The sequence below is a fragment of the Ranitomeya imitator genome, chromosome 4 (assembly GCF_032444005.1).
Source record: "Ranitomeya imitator isolate aRanImi1 chromosome 4, aRanImi1.pri, whole genome shotgun sequence".
NCBI lineage: Eukaryota > Metazoa > Chordata > Amphibia > Anura > Dendrobatidae > Ranitomeya > Ranitomeya imitator.
The window spans coordinates 523,454,188-523,475,481 of NC_091285.1; the positions used below are offsets into that span (position 1 = coordinate 523,454,188).

General features: G+C 42.1%; 1 protein-coding gene across 6 annotated transcripts in view; it reads right to left on the reverse strand.

Annotated features, from left to right (window-relative positions):
- The window catches only part of PPIP5K1 (diphosphoinositol pentakisphosphate kinase 1), a 249,331-nt gene that overhangs the window by 30,805 nt on the left and 197,232 nt on the right, over nucleotides 1-21,294 (reverse strand). For 4 of the 6 annotated variants that reach the window (XM_069766130.1, XM_069766127.1, XM_069766128.1 and 1 more), the window contains one exon: nucleotides 17,261-17,323. The exons of the other annotated variants lie outside the window; for them this stretch is intronic. In XM_069766130.1, coding sequence (XP_069622231.1) covers nucleotides 17,261-17,323 — 63 coding nt within the window. The remainder of the gene's footprint in view (nucleotides 1-17,260; nucleotides 17,324-21,294) is intronic. 6 annotated transcript variants of the gene reach the window in all.

Here is a 21,294-nt window from a genome sequence, read left to right on the forward strand (position 1 = left end):
TGAATACCGTGGAGAAGAAGGTGTTTAATATGTTAGCTTTTTCCTCGTCATCTACAACCATTCTTTCCTCACTATTTTTTAAGGGGCCTACATTTTCATCACTATTAATCAGGATTACAAAATTTTGTATGAAGCATGGAGCTAAAATCCAAAGTTTAATACTGCTGCTACAACCTACTGTTTCCAGGTTAAAGTTAAAGTTAATGTTAAAATTGGTGATGTGAAAGTTTACAAAAAAGTCAATCTATTTTTTTTCACCTCTAGCATAATAAAAAAAACAGCTAAGTAATGTAATTCATCTTAGCAATGCTATTGCTCTACACAACTCAGTTACTTTTGATCAATATATTTCTTCCCTTTTATTTCACAACAAGCAAATATTTTGGAATAATGGGTCAGATTTTATTTGATAAAATTTACATTTAGCCTTTAGCATATACCTCCAATGATTCACTTAAAAACATCTTAGAATATGCACATGAGAACCCAATTCAGATGTCTATTCTAAAATAACAAAATTAGGACTTTACGCTCTGCTCTATCTTCACTCATTTTCCAGCTGCACACTTTTAATTTAAAATGGGTCAATTGTAGTCCTAAAATAAAAACACTCACTTAATTGACCCTACTGCTTCACTGTACTGTGGCCAGTGTCCCCTGACCAATGATTGGCTACAGCAGTCATGTTTTGTACAAGACATGTTCATGTCCTCAATCCAAGAGTGCAGGCTCCCACTATCAACCTCAGTGCTGACAATCTGGCCAATTATTTCAAAGAAAAAATTGAGCATAGCCGACAGGAAATTTTTTCCCAATCCCCTATTATTATGCATTGTCCTGACTCCCGCACGGCATCTAGCTCACTTGCTGTCTTTGAATCAGTCATGGAAGAAGAAATTAACAGGCTCTTTGCATCCTCTTGCCCTACTACCTGCACCAATGATCCTATTCCCGCACATCTCCTCCAGTCCCTTTCCCTGGCTGTCACCACTCACCTAACTGAAATATCTAATCTCTCTCATCTGGTATCTTTCCCTCCTCATTTAAACATGCCATCATACTTACATTACTTGAAAAAAACATCCCTCAACCAGAACGGTGCTGCTAAATACAGACCTGTCTCTAATCTTCCCTTCATCTCTAAACTTCTCGAACGCTTGGTCCACTTCCGTCTAATCCGCTATCTCTCAGATAACTCACTTCTTCACCCTTTCCAATCTGGTTTCCGCTCCTTACACTCTAATGAAACTGCCCTCATTAAAGTCTCTAATTATCTATTAACAGTTAAATCTAAAGGTACTTTCACACTAAACGACGCTGCAGCGATCCAGACAACGATCCGGATCGCTGCAGCGTCGCTGTTTGGTCGCTGGAGAGCTGTCACACAGACCGCTCTCCAGCGACCAACGATGCCGGTAACCAGGGTAAACATTGGGTTACTAAGCGCAGGGCCACGCTTAGTAACCCGATGTTTACCCTTTTACCATCCTAAAAGTAAAAAAAAAAAAAAAACGCTTCATACTTACCTTCCGCTGTCTGTCCCCGGCGCTCTGCTTCTCTGTACTGGCTGTGAGCACAGCGGCCGGAAAGCAGAGCGGTGACGTCACCGCTCTGCTTTCCGGCCACTGTGCTCACAGTGAGTGCAGGAAAGCACAGCGCCGGAGGACAGACAGCGGAAGGTAAGTATGAAGCGTTTGTTTTTTTTACTTTTAGGATGGTAACCAGGGTAAACATCGGGTTACTAAGCGCTGCCCTGCGCTTAGTAACCCGATATTTACCCTGGTTACCAGCGAAGACATCGCTGAATCGGCGTCACACACGCCGATTCAGCGATGTCAGCGGGAGAGCCAGCGACCAAATAAAGTTCTGGCCTTCTAGCCCAGACCAACGACATCACAGCAGGATCCTGATCGCTGCTGCGTGTCAAACTGAACGATATCGCTAGCCAGGACGCTGCAACGTCACGGATCGCTAGCGATATCGTTTAGTGTGAAGGTACCTTAATAGTCACTACTCCCTATTCTACTAGATCTCTCTGTAGCATTTGACACTGTGAATTACCAGCTCCTCCTCACTATGCTCCGCTCTATCGGCTTCAAGGATACTACTCTCTCCTGGATCTCCTCCTACCTCTCTGATCACTCCTTTACTAAATATTTTGCTGGCTTATCTTCCTCCCCTGCTCCCCTTACTGTCGGAGTTCTTCAAGAATCAGTCCTAGAGCCCCTCCTCTTCTCCTTATATACTGCCCTTAGTGGATAAACATCAGTAGATTTGGTTTTCAGTACCATCTATATGCTGATGATACCCAATTACATATATTTTTTTCCTGACATCACCCCTGTACTACAACAAAATACCAGTGATTGGATTGTCTTTCCGGTGTCTCTAACATGAATCTATAAAAAACTGAACATCTTGTGTGTTCTTCCTCCACTAACCTACCTATGCCTGATATTGTCATCTCCGTATGGGTTTCTACGATTATTCCCCAAAAACATGCCATCTGTCTTGGGGTCATATTTGATTCAGATGTTTCATTTACCCTCCACATCCTATCACTCGCTCATGTCATCTACATCTCAAAAACATCTCTCGAAATCGACCTTTTCTTACCTTTGACTCTACAAAAACTCTTACTGTAGCTCTTACTCATTCTCGTCTGGACTATTCCAACTCTGTCCTCTCCAATCCGTCCTGAGTAGCAGCCAGGATCATATTCCTTTCCAACCCCTACACTGATGCCTCTACCCTGTGCCAGCCATTGCACTGGTTGCTCATTCGCTACAGAGTCGAATATAAACTTATCACTTTCACCCACAAAGCTCTCCACGGTTCAGCACCACCCTACATCTCCTCTCTTGTCTCAGACTACCACCCAACAGCAGCCTTCCGTTCTGTTAACGAACTAAGGCGATTTAAAGTGATCTTTTTATGTGGTCTTTTTATTTTCATTGGAGGTATATTTTAAGTACATGGTGGAAAAATTTAGCGTAAGTAATTTTTTCATAAATCCCTTTAATGACAGGAGCCAGTTAGACATTAGCATTAGTGGGGTCCAAAATGTAGGACTACCGCCAATGTTCAGAAATAATTTTAAAAGAGATATGTATAGTCATGTCTATTGACTCTCCACTCAAGTCAACTCTCCCCTTAAATTTTAATTTGACATAAAATTAATATATGTTATTTAATAAAGCAAATAATTAATAATAGAATAAGCATACAAAAAGTTACACGTTGAAGTTTGAAATTAGTTGTTATCTCAGCAACTGAATCAGAACATTTTCTCATGAACGACTTAACACAAAAGCAAGTATGAGAATGTGATGGCAGATTAGCAGCTAATGATATTTAGTTGAAAACTGCAGGCTTTTAAGAGCTAAAGATTAAGAATTATTGTACATGACGCTACAGATAACATTGTATCACATCATATCAACATTTTTGGTCTTTCAAAAAATGACATACAGTAGCAAGGTCAAAGTACTTGGTGGAAATTAAAAGAAATACGGTACTTAAGGAGGCAAATATAAGGATAAAATAGCCTTAACCCTTTTATGAGACTTTTTTATTTTTTAAAAGCACATGTAACAGCTGTTTCCTACTTTTTGGCCTGACACCAGAATGGATCTCATTAACATTACTTGCCTTAGTATAGATAAAGTAGTGCAAAAAGGAGGGAATACAGAAACTTTCATACAAATTACTAGACCTAATTGATCATAAAATTTTCCCTAGAAGAAACCATATGACTGCAAGCAGTGGAGTTTTAAATTTTTTTCCCGAGTGAAAAAAAAAATTGTGGACGTTAAAATTTGTTTTTCAGGATCAAACAAAAACAAACACAAAACATCTATTCCTGTAATAAATCCTCACGTCTGTTATCTTTACTTGTTTAGCTCCACTCCAGTCATCCTTGTGGTTTGTTATTGCTCACCATTCTGAACTTCTTCCCAGCTCTCCCTCTAGATTACATTTTCCAAGAAGTAGAACTATCTGTCCCACTGCTCACAACAATCCATCATTAGTGCCTGCCCACTGCACTCACAAAGCACCATCTAGAAACTTGTATTTAGTCTCAAGAAGGACAAATGGCTGCATGTATAATTTCTCCTATCACTCCCACTGCTTCACCTAGTATGTGCTGACATTGGCACCACACAGGATTAGCGTACTGTAACAATGAGTCCAGCCCATCACCATGCCTTCTGGCTAAAGGTACCTTCACACATAACGATTTCGTTAACGATATCGTTGCAACGTCACGCTTTTTGTGACGTAGCAACGATCCCGCTAACGATCTTGTTATGTGTGACAGCGACCAACGATCAGGCCCCTGCTGGGAGATCGTTGGGGAATGATCAGGACCTTTTTTTGGTCGCTGATCACCCGCTGTCATCGCTGGATCGGCGTGTGTGACGCCGATCCAGCGATGTGTTCACTTGTAACCAGGGTAAATATCAGGTTACTAAGCTGTCTGTGTGACAGCTCCCCAGCGACCACACAACGACTTACCAACAATCACGTCCAGGTCGTATCGCTGGTCGTGATCGTTGGTAAGTCGTTTAGTGTAACAGTACCCTTAACACTATAAGTTGATAAGATTACTTGTTCTGTTTAGAACCTGCAATTTTACTCTCCCTACCCTCACTATCTGTGGAACTTCGCAAAGAATCAATGACCACACTACCATATGCCGTCACCATTCACAGCACAATGCAGAGCTACCGAGTTGTTCAAAGAGACACAGATAGTGAATCTCTGTGCTTTGAATGGACTGTAGCGGGAAGTAAGACGTTTCGAGTCATATCACTACATGTCACTGCTCAGGAACAGAGAAGAATTTAAACAGCAAGTAAATTATAAAGTTTCCTCATTTCTGCATTTATGCTTTAATAATTTCTGTGCCCAAAGATCCCCTTTAATATTTGTATGTGTTATAAAGGTGTTGAAGAAAGATGGTAATTTTTTACTTACAATCAAGTATATGCTATTTTAACCCCTTCATGACCCAGCCTATTTTGACCTTAAAGACCTTGCCGTTTTTTGCAATTCTGACCAGTGTCCCTTTATGAGGTAATAACTCAGGAACGCTTCAACGGATCCTAGCGGTTCTGAGATTGTTTTTTCGTGACATATTGGGCTTCATGTTAGTGGTAAATTTAGGTCAATAAATTCTGCGTTTATTTGTGATAAAAACGGAAATTTGGCGAAAATTTTGAAAATTTAGCAATTTTCACATTTTGAATTTCTATTCTGTTAAACCAGAGAGATATGTGACACAAAATAGTTAATAAATAACATTTCCCACATGTTTACTTTACATCAGCACAATTTTGGAAACAACATTTTTTTTTGTTAGGAAGTTATAAGGGTTAAAATTTGACCAGCGATTTGTCATTTTTACAACGAAATTTACAAAACCATTTTTTTTAGGGACCACCTCACATTTGAAGTCAGTTTGAGGGGTCTATATGGCTGAAAATACCCAAAAGTGACACCATTCTAAAAACTGCACCCCTCAAGGTACTCAAAACCACATTCAAGAAGTTTATTAACCCTTCAGGTGCTTCACAGCAGCAGAAGCAACATGGAAGGAAAAAATGAACATTTAACTTTTTAGTCACAAAAATTATCTTTTAGCAACAATTTTTTTATTTTCCCAATGGTAAAAGGAGAAACTGAACCACGAAAGTTGTTGTCCAATTTGTCCTGAGTACGCTGATACCTCATATGTGGGGGTAAACCACTGTTTGGGCGCACGGCAGGGCTTGGAAGGGAAGGAGCGCCATTTGACTTTTTGAATCAAAAATTGGCTCCACTCTTTAGCGGACACCATGTCACGTTTGGAAAGCCCCCGTGTGCCTAAAAATTGGAGCTCCCCCACAAGTGACCCCATTTTGGAAACTAGACATCCCAAGGAACTTATCTAGATGCATAGTGAGCACTTTGAACCCCCAGGTGCTTCACAAATTGATCCGTAAAAATGAAAAAGTACTTTTTTTTCACAAAAAAATTCTTTTAGCCTCAATTTTTTCATTTTCACATGGGCAACAGGATAAAATGGATCCTAAAATGTGTTGGGCAATTTCTCCTGAGTACACCAATACCTCACATGTGGGGGTAAACTACTGTTTGGGCACATGGTAAGGCTCGGAAGGGAAGGAGCGCCATTTGACTTTTTGAATGAAAAATTATTTCCATCGTTAGCGGACACCATGTCGCGTTTGGATAGCTCCTGTGTGCCTAAACATTGGCGCTCCCCCACAAGTGACCCCATTTTGGAAACTAGACCCCCCAAGGAACTTATTTAGATGCCTAGTGAGCACTTTAAACCCTCAGGTGCTTCACAAATTGATCTGTAAAAATGAAAAAGTACTTTTTTTTCACAAAAAAATTATTTTCGCCTCAATTTTTTCATTTTCACATGGGCAGTAGGATAAAATGGATCATAAAATTTGTTGGGCATTTTCTCCCGAGTACGCCGATACCTCATATGTGGGGGTAAACCACTGTTTGGGCACTCGGCAGGGCTCGGAAGGGAAGGCGCGCCATTTGACTTTTTGAATGGAAAATTAGCTCCAATTGTTAGCGGACACCATGTCGCGTTTGGAGAGCCCCTGTGTGCCTAAAAATTGGAGCTCCCCCACAAGTGACCCCATTTTGGAAACTAGACCCCCCAAGGAACTTATCTAGATGCATATTGAGCACTTTAAACCCCCAGGTGCTTCACAGAAGTTTATAACGCAGAGCCATGAAAATAAAAAATAATTTTTCTTTCCTCAAAAATGATTTTTTAGCCTGTAATTTCCTATTTTGCCAAGGATAATAGGAGAAATTGGACCCCAAATATTGTTGTCCAGTTTGTCCTGAGTATGCTGATACCCCATATGTGGGGGTAAACCACTGTTTGGGCGCACGGCAGGGCTCGGAAGGGATGGCACGCCATTTGGCTTTTTAAATGGAAAATTAGCTCCAATCATTAGCGGACACCATGTCACGTTTGGAGAGCCCCTGTGTGCCTAAACATTGGAGATCCCCCAGAAATGACACCATTTTGGAAACTAGACCCCCAAAGGAACTAATCTAGATGTGTGGTGAGGACTTTGAACCCCCAAGTGCTTCACAGAAGTTTATAACGCAGAGCCATGAAAATAAAAAAAAAAAATTATTTTCTCAAAAATGATCTTTTAGCCTGCAATTTTTTATTTTCCCAAGGGTAACAGGAGAAATTTGACCCCAAAAGTTGTTGTCCAGTTTCTCCCGAGTACGCTGATACCCCATATGTGGGGGTAAATCACTGTTTGGGCACATGCCTGGGCTCGGAAGTGAAGTAGTGACGTTTTGAAATGCAGACTTTGATGGAATGCTCTGTGGGCGTCACGTTGCGTTTGCAGAGCCCCTGATGTGGCTTAACAGTAGAAACCCCCCACAAGTGACCCCATTTTGGAAACTAGACCCCCAAAGGAACTTATCTAGATGTGTGGTGAGCACTTTGAACCCCCAAGTGCTTCATAGAAGTTTATAATGCAGAGCCGTGAAAATAATAAATACGTTTTCTTTCCTCAAAAATAATTATTTAGCCCAGAATTTTTTATTTTCCAAAGGGTTACAGAAGAAATTGGACCCCAAAAGTTGTTGTCCAGTTTCTCCTGAGTACGCTGATACCCCATATGAGGGGGTAAACCACTGTTTGGGCACATGCCGAGGCTCGGAAGTGAAGTAGTGACGTTTTGAAATGCAGACTTTGATGGAATGCTCTGTGGGCGTCACGTTGCGTTTGCAGAGCCCCTGATGTGGCTTAACAGTAGAAACCCCCCACAAGTGACCCCATTTTGGAAACTAGACCCCGAAAGGAACTTATCTAGATGTGTGGTGAGCACTTTGAACCCCCAAGCGCTTCATAGAAGTTTATAATGCAGAGCCGTGAAAATAATAAATACGTTTTCTTTCCTCAAAAATAATTATTTAGCCCAGAATTTTTTATTTTCCCAAGGGTTACAGGAGAAATTGGACCCCAAAAGTTGTTGTCCAGTTTCTCCTGAATACGCTGATACCCCATGAGTGGGGGTAAACCACTGTTTGGGCACACGTCGGGGCTCAGAAGAGAAGTAGTGACTTTTGAAATGCAGACTTTGATGAAATGGTCTACGGGTGTCACGTTGCGTTTGCAGAGCCCCTGGTGTGCCTAAACAGTAGAAACCCCCACAAGTGACCCCATTTTAGAAACTAGACCCCCCAAGGAACTTATCTAGATATGTGGTGAGCACTTTGAACCCCCAAGTGCTTCACAGACGTTTACAACGCAGAGCCGTGAAAATAAAAAATCATTTTTCTTTCCTCAAAAATTATGTTTTAGCAAGCATTTTTTTAGATTCACAAGGGTAACAGGAGAAATTGGACCCCAGTAATTGTTGCGCAGTTTGTCCTGAGTATGCTGGTACCCCATATGTGGGGGTAAACCACTGTTTGGGCACACTTCAGGGCTCGGAAGTGAGGGAGCACCATTTGACTTTTTGAATACGAGATTGGCTGGAATCAATGGTGGCGCCATGTTGCGTTTGGAGACCCCTGATGTGCCTAAACAGTGGTAACCCCTCAATTCTACCTCCAACACTAACCCCCCCACACCCCTAACTCTAATCCCAACTGTAGCCATAACCCTAATCACAACCCTAACCGCAACACACCCCTAACCACAACCCTAACCCCAACACACCCCTAACCACAACCCTAATTCCAACCCTAACCCTAAGGCTATGTGCCCACGTTGCGGATTCGTGTGAGATATTTCCGCATCATTTTTGAAAAATCCGCGGGTAAAAGGCACTGCGTTTTACCTGCGGATTTTCCGCGGATTTCCAGTGTTTTTTGTGCGGATTTCACCTGCGGATTCCTATTGAGGAACAGGTGTAAAACGCTGCGGAATCCGCACAAAGAATTGACATGCTGCGGAAAATACAACGCAGCGTTTCCGCGCGGTATTTTCCGCACCATGGGCACAGCGAATTTGGTTTTTCATATGTTTACATGGTACTGTAAACCTGATGGAACACTGCTGCGAATCCGCAGCCAAATCCGCACCGTGTGCACATAGCCTAATTCTAAAGGTATGTGCACACGCTGCGGAAAACGCTGCGGATCCGCAGCAGTTTCCCATGAGTTTACAGTTCAATGTAAACCTATGGGAAACAAAAATCGCTGTACACATGCTGCGGAAAAACTGCACGGAAACGCAGCGGTTTACATTCCGCAGCATGTCACTTCTTTTGTGCGGATTCCGCAGCGGTTTTACAACTGCTCCAATAGAAAATCGCAGTTGTAAAACCGCAGTGAAATGCGCAGAAAAAAACGCGGTAAATCCGCCATAAATCCGCAGCGGTTTAGCACTGCGGATTTATCAAATCCGCAGCGGAAAAATCCGCAGAGGACCAGAATACGTGTGCACATACCGAAACCCTAACCCTAGCCCTAACCCTAACACTACCCCTAGCCCTAACCCTAGCCCTAACCCTACCCCTAACCCTACCCCTAACCCTATTCTAACATTAGTGAAAAAAAAAATTTTCTTTATTTTTTTATTGTCCCTACCTATGGGGGTGACAAAGGGGGGGGGTCATTTATTATTTTTTTTATTTTGATCACTGAGATATAATCTATCTCAGTGATCAAAATGCACTTTGGAACGAATCTGCCGGCAGGCAGATTCGGCGGGCGCACTGCACATGCGCCCGCCATTTTGGAAGATGGCGGCGCCCAGGGAGAAGACGGACGGGACCCCGGCTGGATCGGTAAGTATGATGGGGTGGGGGGGGACCACGGGGGGGGGGGGATCGGAGCACGGGGGGGGATCGGAGCACGGGGGGGGGGGGGGAATCGGAGCGCGGGAGGAGTGGAACGGAGCACGGGGGGCTGGAATGGAGCACGGGGGGGCTGGAATGGAGCACGGGGGATGGAACGGAGCACCGGGGGGGGGGTGGATCGGAGTGCAGGGGGGGTGATTGGAGCACGGGGGGGTGATTGGAGCACGGGGGGAGCGGACAAGAGCACGGGGGGGAGCGGAGCACTGGACGGAGGGGAGCCGGAGCAGTGTACCGGCCAGATCGGGGGGCTGCGGGGGCGATCGGTGGGGTGGGGGCACATTAGTATTTCCAGCCATGGCCGATGATATTTCAGCATCGGCCATGGCTGGATTGTAATATTTCACCCGTTATAATATGTGAAATATTACAAATCGCTCTGATTGGCAGTTTCACTTTCAACAGCCAATCAGAGCGATCGTAGCCACGAGGGGGTGAAGCCACCCCCCCTGGGCTAAACTACCACTCCCCCTGTCCCTGCAGATCGGGTGAAATGGGAGTTAACCCTTTCACCCGGCCTGCAGGGACGCGATCTTTCCATGACGCCGCATAGGCGTCATGGGTCGGATTGGCACCGACTTTCATGACGCCTACGTGGCGTCATGGGTCGGGAAGGGGTTAAAATACTAATCATTCCATAATATGATACATGGAATTCCAAAAGCCCACACTTATTTCTGCCTATTGTGTAACTGTCGTTTCAGAACATACAGCAGAATGTCTGTTTGCCTCTACCTCCCTTCTCCTTTTCCTTCCCCTATCCATACAGTTTTATTATGAGCATTAACTGTGATCCCCTTTCTCAAAAACGTGAAAATCTATGTTCACTGAAAATGCAGATTTCTTTAAGATGGAATTCGTCGGCAGGTTTTGCAATGTAATCTGACTGCAGCTTAAGGTAGGTACAGATACCCTGATTCCAGGGATGTATCATTTAGTTTATGGGCTGCAGGAATTTTGATATAATCAGGCCATGTTCACACAGTGCGTTTTTTACCGCGGAAACGCAGCGTTTTTGCCGCTGCGGTTCCGCAGCTGTTTTCCATGCAGGGTACAGTACAATGTACCCTATGGAAAACAGGACCCACTGTGCACATGATCCTGAATTAAAAAAAAAAAAACCGCACTGATTAGCTGCGGTAAAAAAGAAGTACCATGTCACTTCTTTTTGTAAAACAGCAGCGGTTCTGCACCCATTGACCTCCATTGTGAGGTGAAAGCCGCAGTAAAACCCGCAGATGAAAAAAATATCTGCGGGTTTTACTGCGGTTTGTGGTGCAGAACCGCTGCAGTGTGGCTGCCCCCCCCGTGCCCCAATCCCACCCCCCCATGCTCCGATGCCACCCCCGTGCTCCGACGCCCCCCCCCCCGTGCCCCCATCTCCCCCCCTTATACTTACCCGGTCCCGTTGTCCGTCCGGCCGTCTTCTCCCTGGGTGCCGCCATCTTGCAAAATGGCGGGCGCATGCGCAGTCCGAATCTGCCGGCCGGCAGATTCGTTCCAAAGTGCATTTTGATCACTGAGATATAACCTATCTCAGTGATCAAAATAAAAAAAAATAGTAAATGACCCCCCCCCCCCCCCCCTTTGTCACCCCCATAGGTAGGGACAATAAAAAAATAAAGAATTTTTTTTTTTTCCCACTAGGGTTAGAATAGGGTTAGGGTTAGGGGTAGGGTTAGGGGTAGGGTTAGAGTATTTTCAGCCATTTTAACCCTAAAAAACTTCCTAGAAAACTGCATCAAAAAACGCATCAAAAAAGCACCAAAAAAAGGACCTGCGTTTTCTGCCAAGAGCTGCGGTTTCAGTCCTGAAAAAAAAGGATGGAAATCAGGAACGTGTGAACATACCCTCACAGTTTTCTCTGTGCAGATTGAGCAGAACTCAGTTGTTGAGCTGTGCATAACCCTCCCCACACCACAGCTTCCTGAGTACATTCTACAGTGACAGAGCTGCAAATCATTGGTTTGGGCGTGGCTGGACTATGAGGTACAAGTCCAGTTGTCCTATAGTGATAATCACATGCTGATAAAATACTGATCGTATTTAACCACTTCAAGACCTTGCCCTGTTCCGTTTTTGCGTTTTCGTTTTCCACTCCCCTCCTTCCCAGAGCCATAACTTTTTTATTTTTCCGTCAATATGGCCATGTGAGGGCTTGTTTTTTGAGGGACAACTTGCACTTTTCAACGACATCATTGGTTTTAGCATGTCGTGTACTAGAACAGAGGTCCCCAACTCCAGTCCTCAAGGCCCACCAACAGGTCATGTTTTCAAGATTTCCTTTGCATTGCACAGGTGATGCAATTATTACCTGGGCAAGACTAAGGAAATCCTGAAAACATGACCTGTTGGTGGGCCTTGAGGACTGGAGTTGGGGACCTCTGTACTAGAAAACGAGAAAAAAATTCCAAGTGCGGTGAAATTGCAAAAAAAGTGCAGTCCCACACTGGTTTTTTGTTTGGCTTTCTTGCTAGGTTCACTAAATGCTAAAACTGACCTGCCATTTTGATTCTCCAGGTCATTACGAGTTCATCGACACCACACATGTCTTGGTTACGTTTTATCTAGGTGGTAAAAAAAAATTCCAAACTTTGCTTAAAAAAAAAAAAAATTGCGCAATTTTCCTATATTATATATATATATATATATATATATATATATATATATATATATATATATAGCATCAATATGCAGCATCAATAGTAAAAAGATCTAATGTTAAAAATAATAAAAATAATAAAAAATCATTATATACTCACCCTCCTTTGGCCCCCCCGGACCCAGCCGAGGCCTTTTCCGCTCCTCGCAACGCTTGGGTGACCGGTCCATGCATTGCGGTCTCACGAGATGATGACGTAGCGGTCTAGCGAGACCGCTACATCATCATCTCGCGAGACCGCAATGCACTCTTGGGAACGGAGCGTCGCGAGGAGCATCGGTAAACGCCTCGGCTGGATCCGGAAGGTCAACAGAGGGTGAGTATATAACTATTTTTTATTTTAATTCTTTTTTTTTTTTTAACAGGGCTATGGTGCCCACATTGCTATATACTACGTGTGCTGTGTTATATACTGCGTGGGCTGTGCTATATACTACATCTCTGTGCTATACACTATGTGGGCTGTGCTATATACTACGTGGCTGTGGTATATATTTCGTGGCTGGGCAATATACTGCATCGCTGTATTCTATACTACGTGGCCTGTGTTATATACTGCATGGGCAGTGTTATATACTACGTGTCTGTGCTATATACTACGTGTCTATGCTATATACTACGTGGCTGGGCAATATACTATGCGTCTGTGCTATATACTACGTGGCTGGGCAATATACTACGTGGCTGGGCAAAATATTACACCACTGTGCTCTATACTACGTGGGCTGTGTTATATACTACATCTCTGTGCTATATACTACGTGGCTGTGCAATATATTATGTGGCTGTGCAATATATTACGTGGCTGGGCAATATACTACGTGTCTGTGCTATATACTACGTGGCTGTCTGTGTTACGTGGGCTGTGCTATATACTATGTGGCTGCTATATACATACATACATATTCTAGAATACCCGATGCGTTAGAATCAGGCCACCATCTAGTAGCAGTAGCTGATGAAAATTGTAAAAATCAAAGCTACTTATTCATACTAAAAAAGCAGATTTTTGCTCGAATTTTTCTTTAACTCTAATTGTTCCTAATAACAAATTTATAAGGAAAAAACAAAATGATTATTTCACAAAATGAAATAAGAACGTAAAAAGATAAAGTAGAACGAGAATAAAAAATAAAACCTGGAAAAATTAAAGATTACAATTAATATAAACTGAAATGAAGCCTTGGAAATAAAAATAGCCTTAACGAAAGAGGAGGGAAGGATTATGTATTAGAAAGAACTTATTTTATTTTTTTTATATTTCACTAAAAAGATTAGAATATATTCTGTTTTAGAAAATATACCATGTTTATTTTAGAATATTGCATTACATCTGGATGTCATTATCATATTATTCTAAAATATATTGATAAAAAATTATAAAATAATCTAACAACTAATCGAACGAGAAGTTATTAATAAAGTGATTGTCCAGCTTCATTAAAAATGTGGGCAAGCGTCTGATTTTGCTTTAACATAACACTATAAGCAGTACTTACCTACCAAAGCTCTGTTGCTCCACCGCTTCACCGCTCCAAGATTGCATTTGTTTGTTGAGAATGACTTTGGCAGGCAACGATAAGGTATGTTCACACAGGGCGTTTTTGCTGCTTTTTTTATGCTAATTTTCAGGTGCTTTTTACAGTACCAGCAAAACCTATAAGATTTCAGAAATCTCATGCACACACATTGGTTTTTGTGTGATCAGTATTTTGTGCTTTGCTGCGTTTTTTGGACATAGAGCATGTCACTATCAGCGTTTTAGCTGCGTTTTTTTCACCCATTGACTTGAATGGGTGTTGAAAAAAAACGCAGCAAAAACGCAGGTATCATTATTTTCTGCGTTTTTGCTGCTGAAAATGCAAGGACATTAGCACGGACAAAGAGAAAAAAAAAAGCACCAAATACGCAACAAAAACGCAGCTTCTTTCCTGCCAAGATCAGGTTTTGCTGCAGAAAAAAAGCAGCAAAAACGCCTTGTGTGAACTTACCCTAAATCAAAAGCCACCGTGTCCACATCTTATATGAAACCAAACAATGCAAATTTGTAAATATAAAGGTCTAGATTCATCAAGACTGGCATTGTTCAATCAGGTGTGTTTTAAAATTGTCGGGAGCTTTGACATAGATCTTATTCCAGTCACAGACTGGAGTAAGATTTGTGGCCTAGGGTACACCACAGTTTGTCATGAATAACACGCTGAATGAAAATACCAAAGGTTGAAAAATGTTTGTGCAGCTTTGATTTACAGAAACATTTTGCAACATTTGGAAGTGTTAATCCAGATTTCTGGAGTACACAGTTTGATGATTTGGGTTGTTCATTTCAGCTGCAAACTATAGGAATATGTAGAGTTTGTCTCATAAACAGACATTTGGGACATATGGATGTAAATGAAGGACTTTCTGCTACACAGCAAAGGTAGCAAGATGGTCACGAAGAGACTTCTAGTACAGCTTTCTTCATTCCCCCATAGGGGTTTCTAAAGCCACAAGAGCTGATTGCTGGCACACAAGTGACCTAGAAAAATAGTCTTCATTAAGAGACAAACCAAGAAATAAAATGCGTAAAGGGAGCCTGTTACCAGGCTTGTCTGATATGAGTTACGGCCACCGCCTTTCAGGCCTGATATACAGCATTCTATAATGCTGTATATCTGGCCCCAACCCGGCCTGCAAGAGAAGAAAAAATACCTTTTATTATACTCACCTGCGGGGCGGTCCTGTCCCATGGGTGGCAAAGGTCTTGGTCCGGCGCCTCACTTCTTGCCTTGTGTGGATGACGTGCCCCTACGTCATCCACACAGTCCCCCAGCATCACGCTCCTGCGCAGGCATATTTCTCTGCCTTGACGAGGGCAAAGCAAAGTACTGCAGTGCGCAGGGAAAGGTCAGAGAGGCCCGGCGTCTACGCACTGCAGTACTTTACTCTGCCTTAGTCAGGGCAAAGAAGTACGCCTGAGCAAGAGCGCAATGCTGGGGAGACTCTGTGGATGACGTAGGACATGTCATCTACACGAAGCAAGAAAGAGGACGGCATTGGAAGAAGGAGGAAGTCGCCGGACCAAGAAGAGTGACACTCCTCGGACCAGACCGCCCTGCAGCTGTGTATAATAAAAAGCTGTTTTTCTTATTTTTCAGGTCGGGTTGGGGGCAGATATAAGTTTTCATAAACCGTATTTGGAGATACTGTAAGCCAGTACTGCACGTCAAAGCAACTAGGTGGTCTCAAAAATGACTCCCTGGGAGTAGTAGTTGGTAAATGTGCTACATGTTTGAACTAGATTCTATAGGATTTTGAAGTATACCAAATTTTCCACAGGTAAAAATCTACAAATTTGCTCTTCTCCTGCACTATGAAAACGAGAATACTTGACTGCATCACGCATTGCCCAAGAGACACTTCCTAATGGAAGTCTTTGATTAGAACAATTCCTCCAAATATTTAAAATAAAGTTGTAACCCCTTCTTTACATGACTATTTTCCATTTTTTCCTATTCCCAGAGCCATAATTTTATTATTTTTCCATTGCCTCTTATTGCAGTGGCCAAAAAAAAAAAAAAAGAATTCTGGTGTTTAGATTTTTTTCTCATTACACAGTTTACCAATCAGGTCAGATTGGACTTTTACAGATGTAATACTAACATATATGTGTATTTTTCTTTCTTTTGATAGAGAAAAAGAGTGTGGTTTCCAAATTTATATATTTTTTATATTATGAAACACTATTTTTATTAGTCTCTTTAGGAGACCTGAACCTACTATCATCTGTGCTATATGCAGCAATACCACAGTATTGCGGTATACAGAAAAAAACAAGGTTTCCTATAACACTAACCAGGAGCTGGCATTCATAGTAGTACAATCAAAACGTTTCCAGGGGTCTTCAGAAGACCGGTGGCCGTTATGGAAACCCTTTTGTGCACCGCAATTGTGTCAGGGGTTGTGTTGGAGGCATACAATGATGCACTGTAAATGCTGCTGTCATATAACAAGGGAACAGACATGGGTGGAGCTCAACTCCATGCGTGGCTGTTACAGGCAAGTGATGGCTGAATATCACAGCCATCATCTGACAGGAAAGTTGCAGGCTCAGGAATTGAGCCTGCATCAAAGTTTGGGATCATATCATGTAACATGTGTCTTTAAGGGGTCAAACAATTAATTTTTTGTTTGCAAAATCTTGTAGTGCAAAAGTGCTTTCCTAAAATTTGCCAAAACTAGTCCTTTATTTTCACAGAAAAGCCATAGATAAGCATGTAATGATTTTTTTTTCATGATAGGCAGAATAGGCTTTCATACATTTTTTTTATTTGTTTATTGTTTTAATACTGTGGAATTGTGATCTTAAAATACGGCGCAGTATATAGATATATAATCTCTGGAATATAGAAGAAACCAGCAAACAAATCAAAGTATTGTTCTGAATGTTGTGTTTCCATTATCCTGAACTATATTTGAGAATTATTAGTTTAAAAAAAAAAAACAGAAACATCTTGCTACTGGATAAAGTTGGTAGATGAGCATGAAGCATTATGATATGACATAAAAGACGAAACTAATGTACTTGAAGAAAAATGATGGAAAAAAAAGGGAGGAAGAGTCCACATCACAATATCAACACGAACAAGACTTGTTGGATGGCAAACGGACAGAAAAAGAAAAAAAAAAGCGGAAAAATAAAAATGGGGTTAATAGTGTGAGTCAACACTTCAAATCAAGGAAGCAAACGTACCATTAGTCGGATGCTTTGCAAACGACACAGAAAATCGTTTTACAGCTGGCATAGACAACAGTTCTGAGGAAAAAAAAAAAACAAGTATCGGCATTAACATTCTGATCTTGGGCACCAAGACAGGCACGTTCACACACCAAAAGGATCCTGGGACAACATACTGCAAGCACAGCTTCTGTTAAAGGCCAAACTGCATCCATTTGCCTTGGCATGCTTATTAGAAGCCACATGCAATAGGAAAGCAAAGGGTAAGTTTATGTGGCTAGGTCATGCTCAAAAAAGTTGCCGCGTGCCATAAGAGAATGCACCAAGTATATTCAATTATACCGGAGAAGAGGAGCAGGACTGAGGACCAGTTAAATAGGATAAGGTTTCACTTTCGACTTTAGAACAATAGTACATATTATTGAAAATTGTAGAAAGCAGATAATCCAGTTAGGGGCATCATAGTATCCACCACAAAGAGATGCCGATTTACCGGGGTGTGTCGGATTGCTCAAAAAAGCTATTTTTGCCACAAAGAGTGCTAGTTCATTTGGGTAAGGTTTTGCCAGAGAATCCATTTCCGCTTGCGGTCTTTCCGTTTAGCAGGATGCCAAGACTGGTTGTTTTAGGATACCTTTTATGACGCACAATATCCATTAGAACTCTGGAATGGCATGCCATGTTTGCCAACCTCACAAGATCCAAGAATTATGGTTGGACCATGTTCCTCAAATACTGACTTTCTTACCTGAGCTCATTTTCCTGTAGGCAAATAGTCTGGTTATTGGTTCACAACTGGGAATGATTTAACATGTTACATGACGATTTCTTGTAGTTTTAGATTTGGCTTCACGCTATACGGGTTAACAATAGTTGCAGATTACAACTGTTACTATTACCTTCACAGTATACTTGTCTTATTGGCCAAAATGCCCAACCTAGCTTTCTACCAATGTCCTGGTTATGACTGCAACTGGTTTTTGCAACAGGAAATTTCCATTCCAATTTTCAAACCAGCGATTTTGCACATAAAAAGCAGAGAATTAACCCCAAAGGATAGCAATTAGTCTAAGTTTTTCTCTCCACAGCAGTTCAAGCCACAAACCCACAAAAGAGATCAAAGTGCCAGTTTAGAACTTCTGCCGGCGGGTTGTCTACGAAACATGATATGTTAGACTACATATTTGAAGACAGCCTTAAAGGTCTGATACTTTTGTGAACATACAGAAGTATGCCTTGTTACACATCACTTTATACTGACGGGAATGTATGCTTATATTCTTCTGTATCTCCCGGATAAATTTACATTTTCTGTTTTAGATATAGGATTAATGAAAAAAAAGTTTATTTCTAGTGATGAGAGAACATGCTCGAATAAGGTGTTATGCGTGACTCTCGTGTGCTAACCGAGTGCCTTCGGTGTGCTTGAAAAATATGTTCGAGCCCCCGCGGCTGTTTGTTAGGCAATTCCTGCGTGTGTGAACAGCCACGAGACATGCAGTCGCGGGAGCTCAAACATATTTTTCGAGCATGCTGAAGATACCCTGTTAGCACCTTTTCTGAAAACATTCGCTCATCACTATTTATTTCATTACTTCTTTATATCGATTTTAATTAGAAAGCGCCCAGCAATTTTCAAGCATGGTAAGCATTTATCAACCTCCGTGTACACCTTAATGTATACACATAACTATCTAAGATTGCATCTAATATTTCTAGGAGCCAAATGTATGACAAACGCTGTAAAGTGACTGTGAAATGCAGACTAGAGAGGTCAAAAATGCACTGGATGGTAGCCTACATACATACTGAATCTTATACTTACAAATTGTGGGAATGATTCAATGTATATACTGACATCTAAGGTAAGATCAGCAAAGAAACCAGCTATTCTTTCATGACGAAAACTCTACAGTGCAACTAGATTATTGAAAATGGGAATTCATTTTAACCGGAACATTAAAGGGAACCTGTCACCCCCAAAATCCATGGTGAGGTAAGCTCACCGTCATCAGGGGCTTATCTACAGCATTCTGTAATGCTGTAGATAAGCCGCTGATGTTTCCTGAAAGAGGAGAAAAAGAGGTTAGATTATACTCACCCAGGGGCGGTCCCACTGCCACTGCGGTCTGGTCAAATGGGTGTTTCAGGTCCGCTCCGGCGCCTCCCATCTTCATTCTATGACGTCCTCTTCTGGTCTTCACGCCGGGGCTCCGGCGCAGGTGTACTTTGCCTGCCCTGTTGAGGGCAGAGGAAAGTACTGCAGTGCGCAGGCGCAGGAAAGGTCAGAGAGGCCCGGCGCCTGCGCACTGCAGTACTTTGCTCTGCCCTCAACAGGGCAGACAAAGAACGCCTGCGCCAGAGCCGCGGCGTGAAGACCAGAAGAGGACGTCATGGAATGAAGATGGGAGGCGCTGTTCCGGACCTGAGACACCCATTTGACCGGACCGCAGCGGGACCGCCCCTGGGTGGGTATAATCTGACGTCTTTTTCTCCTCTTTGAAGTAACATCGGCGGCTTACCTCACCATCGATTTTGGGGGTGACAGGTTCCCTTTAACATTAGTGAATGTGGACAAAAAAAAAAAGGTTTATCTTGGGAGTAGAAACAATGTATCATCCAATCTGTATTCTCCTTATATGACTTCAACAATATGTGATATGACAAAAGTGTTACCATACTGCAGATCTACAAATGTACCCAGCCTCTTCACATGGTAAGAACGTTTCAGACTTGGAGTGATCAGAAGTAAGTTGGTGAGGAATGTTAAGGTTTTGGAAAGTGACCCATACCATGGAGATTAACAAAACCTCTAATTTATGCCAATCAGAGTCTGTCCCCAAAATATAAGAACCTTGCAGATTTACAGATGAATGTGTTTTTGATCCTTTGTTACTTGACTCACTGCTTTTTCATTAGAAGTCTAGCGAGGTTCTGAGCATACATCTAGATATGCAACCCCATGATATTCAGTGCAGGAAACAAATTGGAAGCCCGCACAGTCAGGGAGCGGATGGCAGAGAGTCACAAAGCATTTATCCTCTGCACAGGAGAATGAGAGTATATTTTATGCAACTCCATGGTGCAAGCTATTAAATTGTTTGTATAGCCTTGACATGAGCGGTAATAGAAATTCTCCAACAATCTATACAACACAAAACATAATAGAAAGGACACATTTATCCCCAGTCTGCTGTAACTAACACTAAACATGATCAAGTATAAAGGTAAATATTCAGTATATTTTTTGCACCCTTCCTTTTTGGGGGGCCATCAGGATATGCAGTTCACCGCTGAAGATAATGATTTTCTAGTGTTCACAACAGAGGCTGCAGCACAGAAGACCCACATGCATCTCAGTTTTAACTTGAAGCATGGATACTTAGTATTGGAATGTGGGGTACTTTAATGAGTTTTCCTGGTTTCAGAAAAAAAACTGTCCGTGTTTGTTAAAAAAAAAGAAAAGAAAAAAAAGGTAATTTACTCATCCTCCCCAGGTCCGACACAGAGTCTCTGCCACTGTTCCAGTGTCTGCAGCGCTGACACCAATGTTGACAATATCGCAGCCAATTGCTGAGCAGCTCTGCCGAAGTAGGTGGCACGAATAGCACAAAGAAGCTCAGATCACTGATTGGCTGCAGACAATAACAAACACCGGGAGCAGAGAAGACTTAGCACTGGACCAAGGGAGGGTGATTAACACTCAAATTGTTTTCTCAAAACACATGAGATCCGGGGTTTTCTGAAAACAGACCCCTCCATCCTTTAACCCCTAAGTGACAGAGCCAATTTGTTACTCAATGACCGAGACAATTTTTACAATTCTGACCACTGTCACTTTATGAGGTTATAACTCTGGAACGCTTTAACGGATCCCGCTGATTCTGAGATTGTTTTTTCGTGACATATTGTACTTCATGTTAGTGGTAACATTTCTTCGATATTACTTGCGATTATTTATGAAAAAAACGGAAATATGGCGAAAATTTTTAAAATTTTGCAATTTTCAAACTTTGTATTTTTATGCCCTTAAATCAGAGAGATATGTC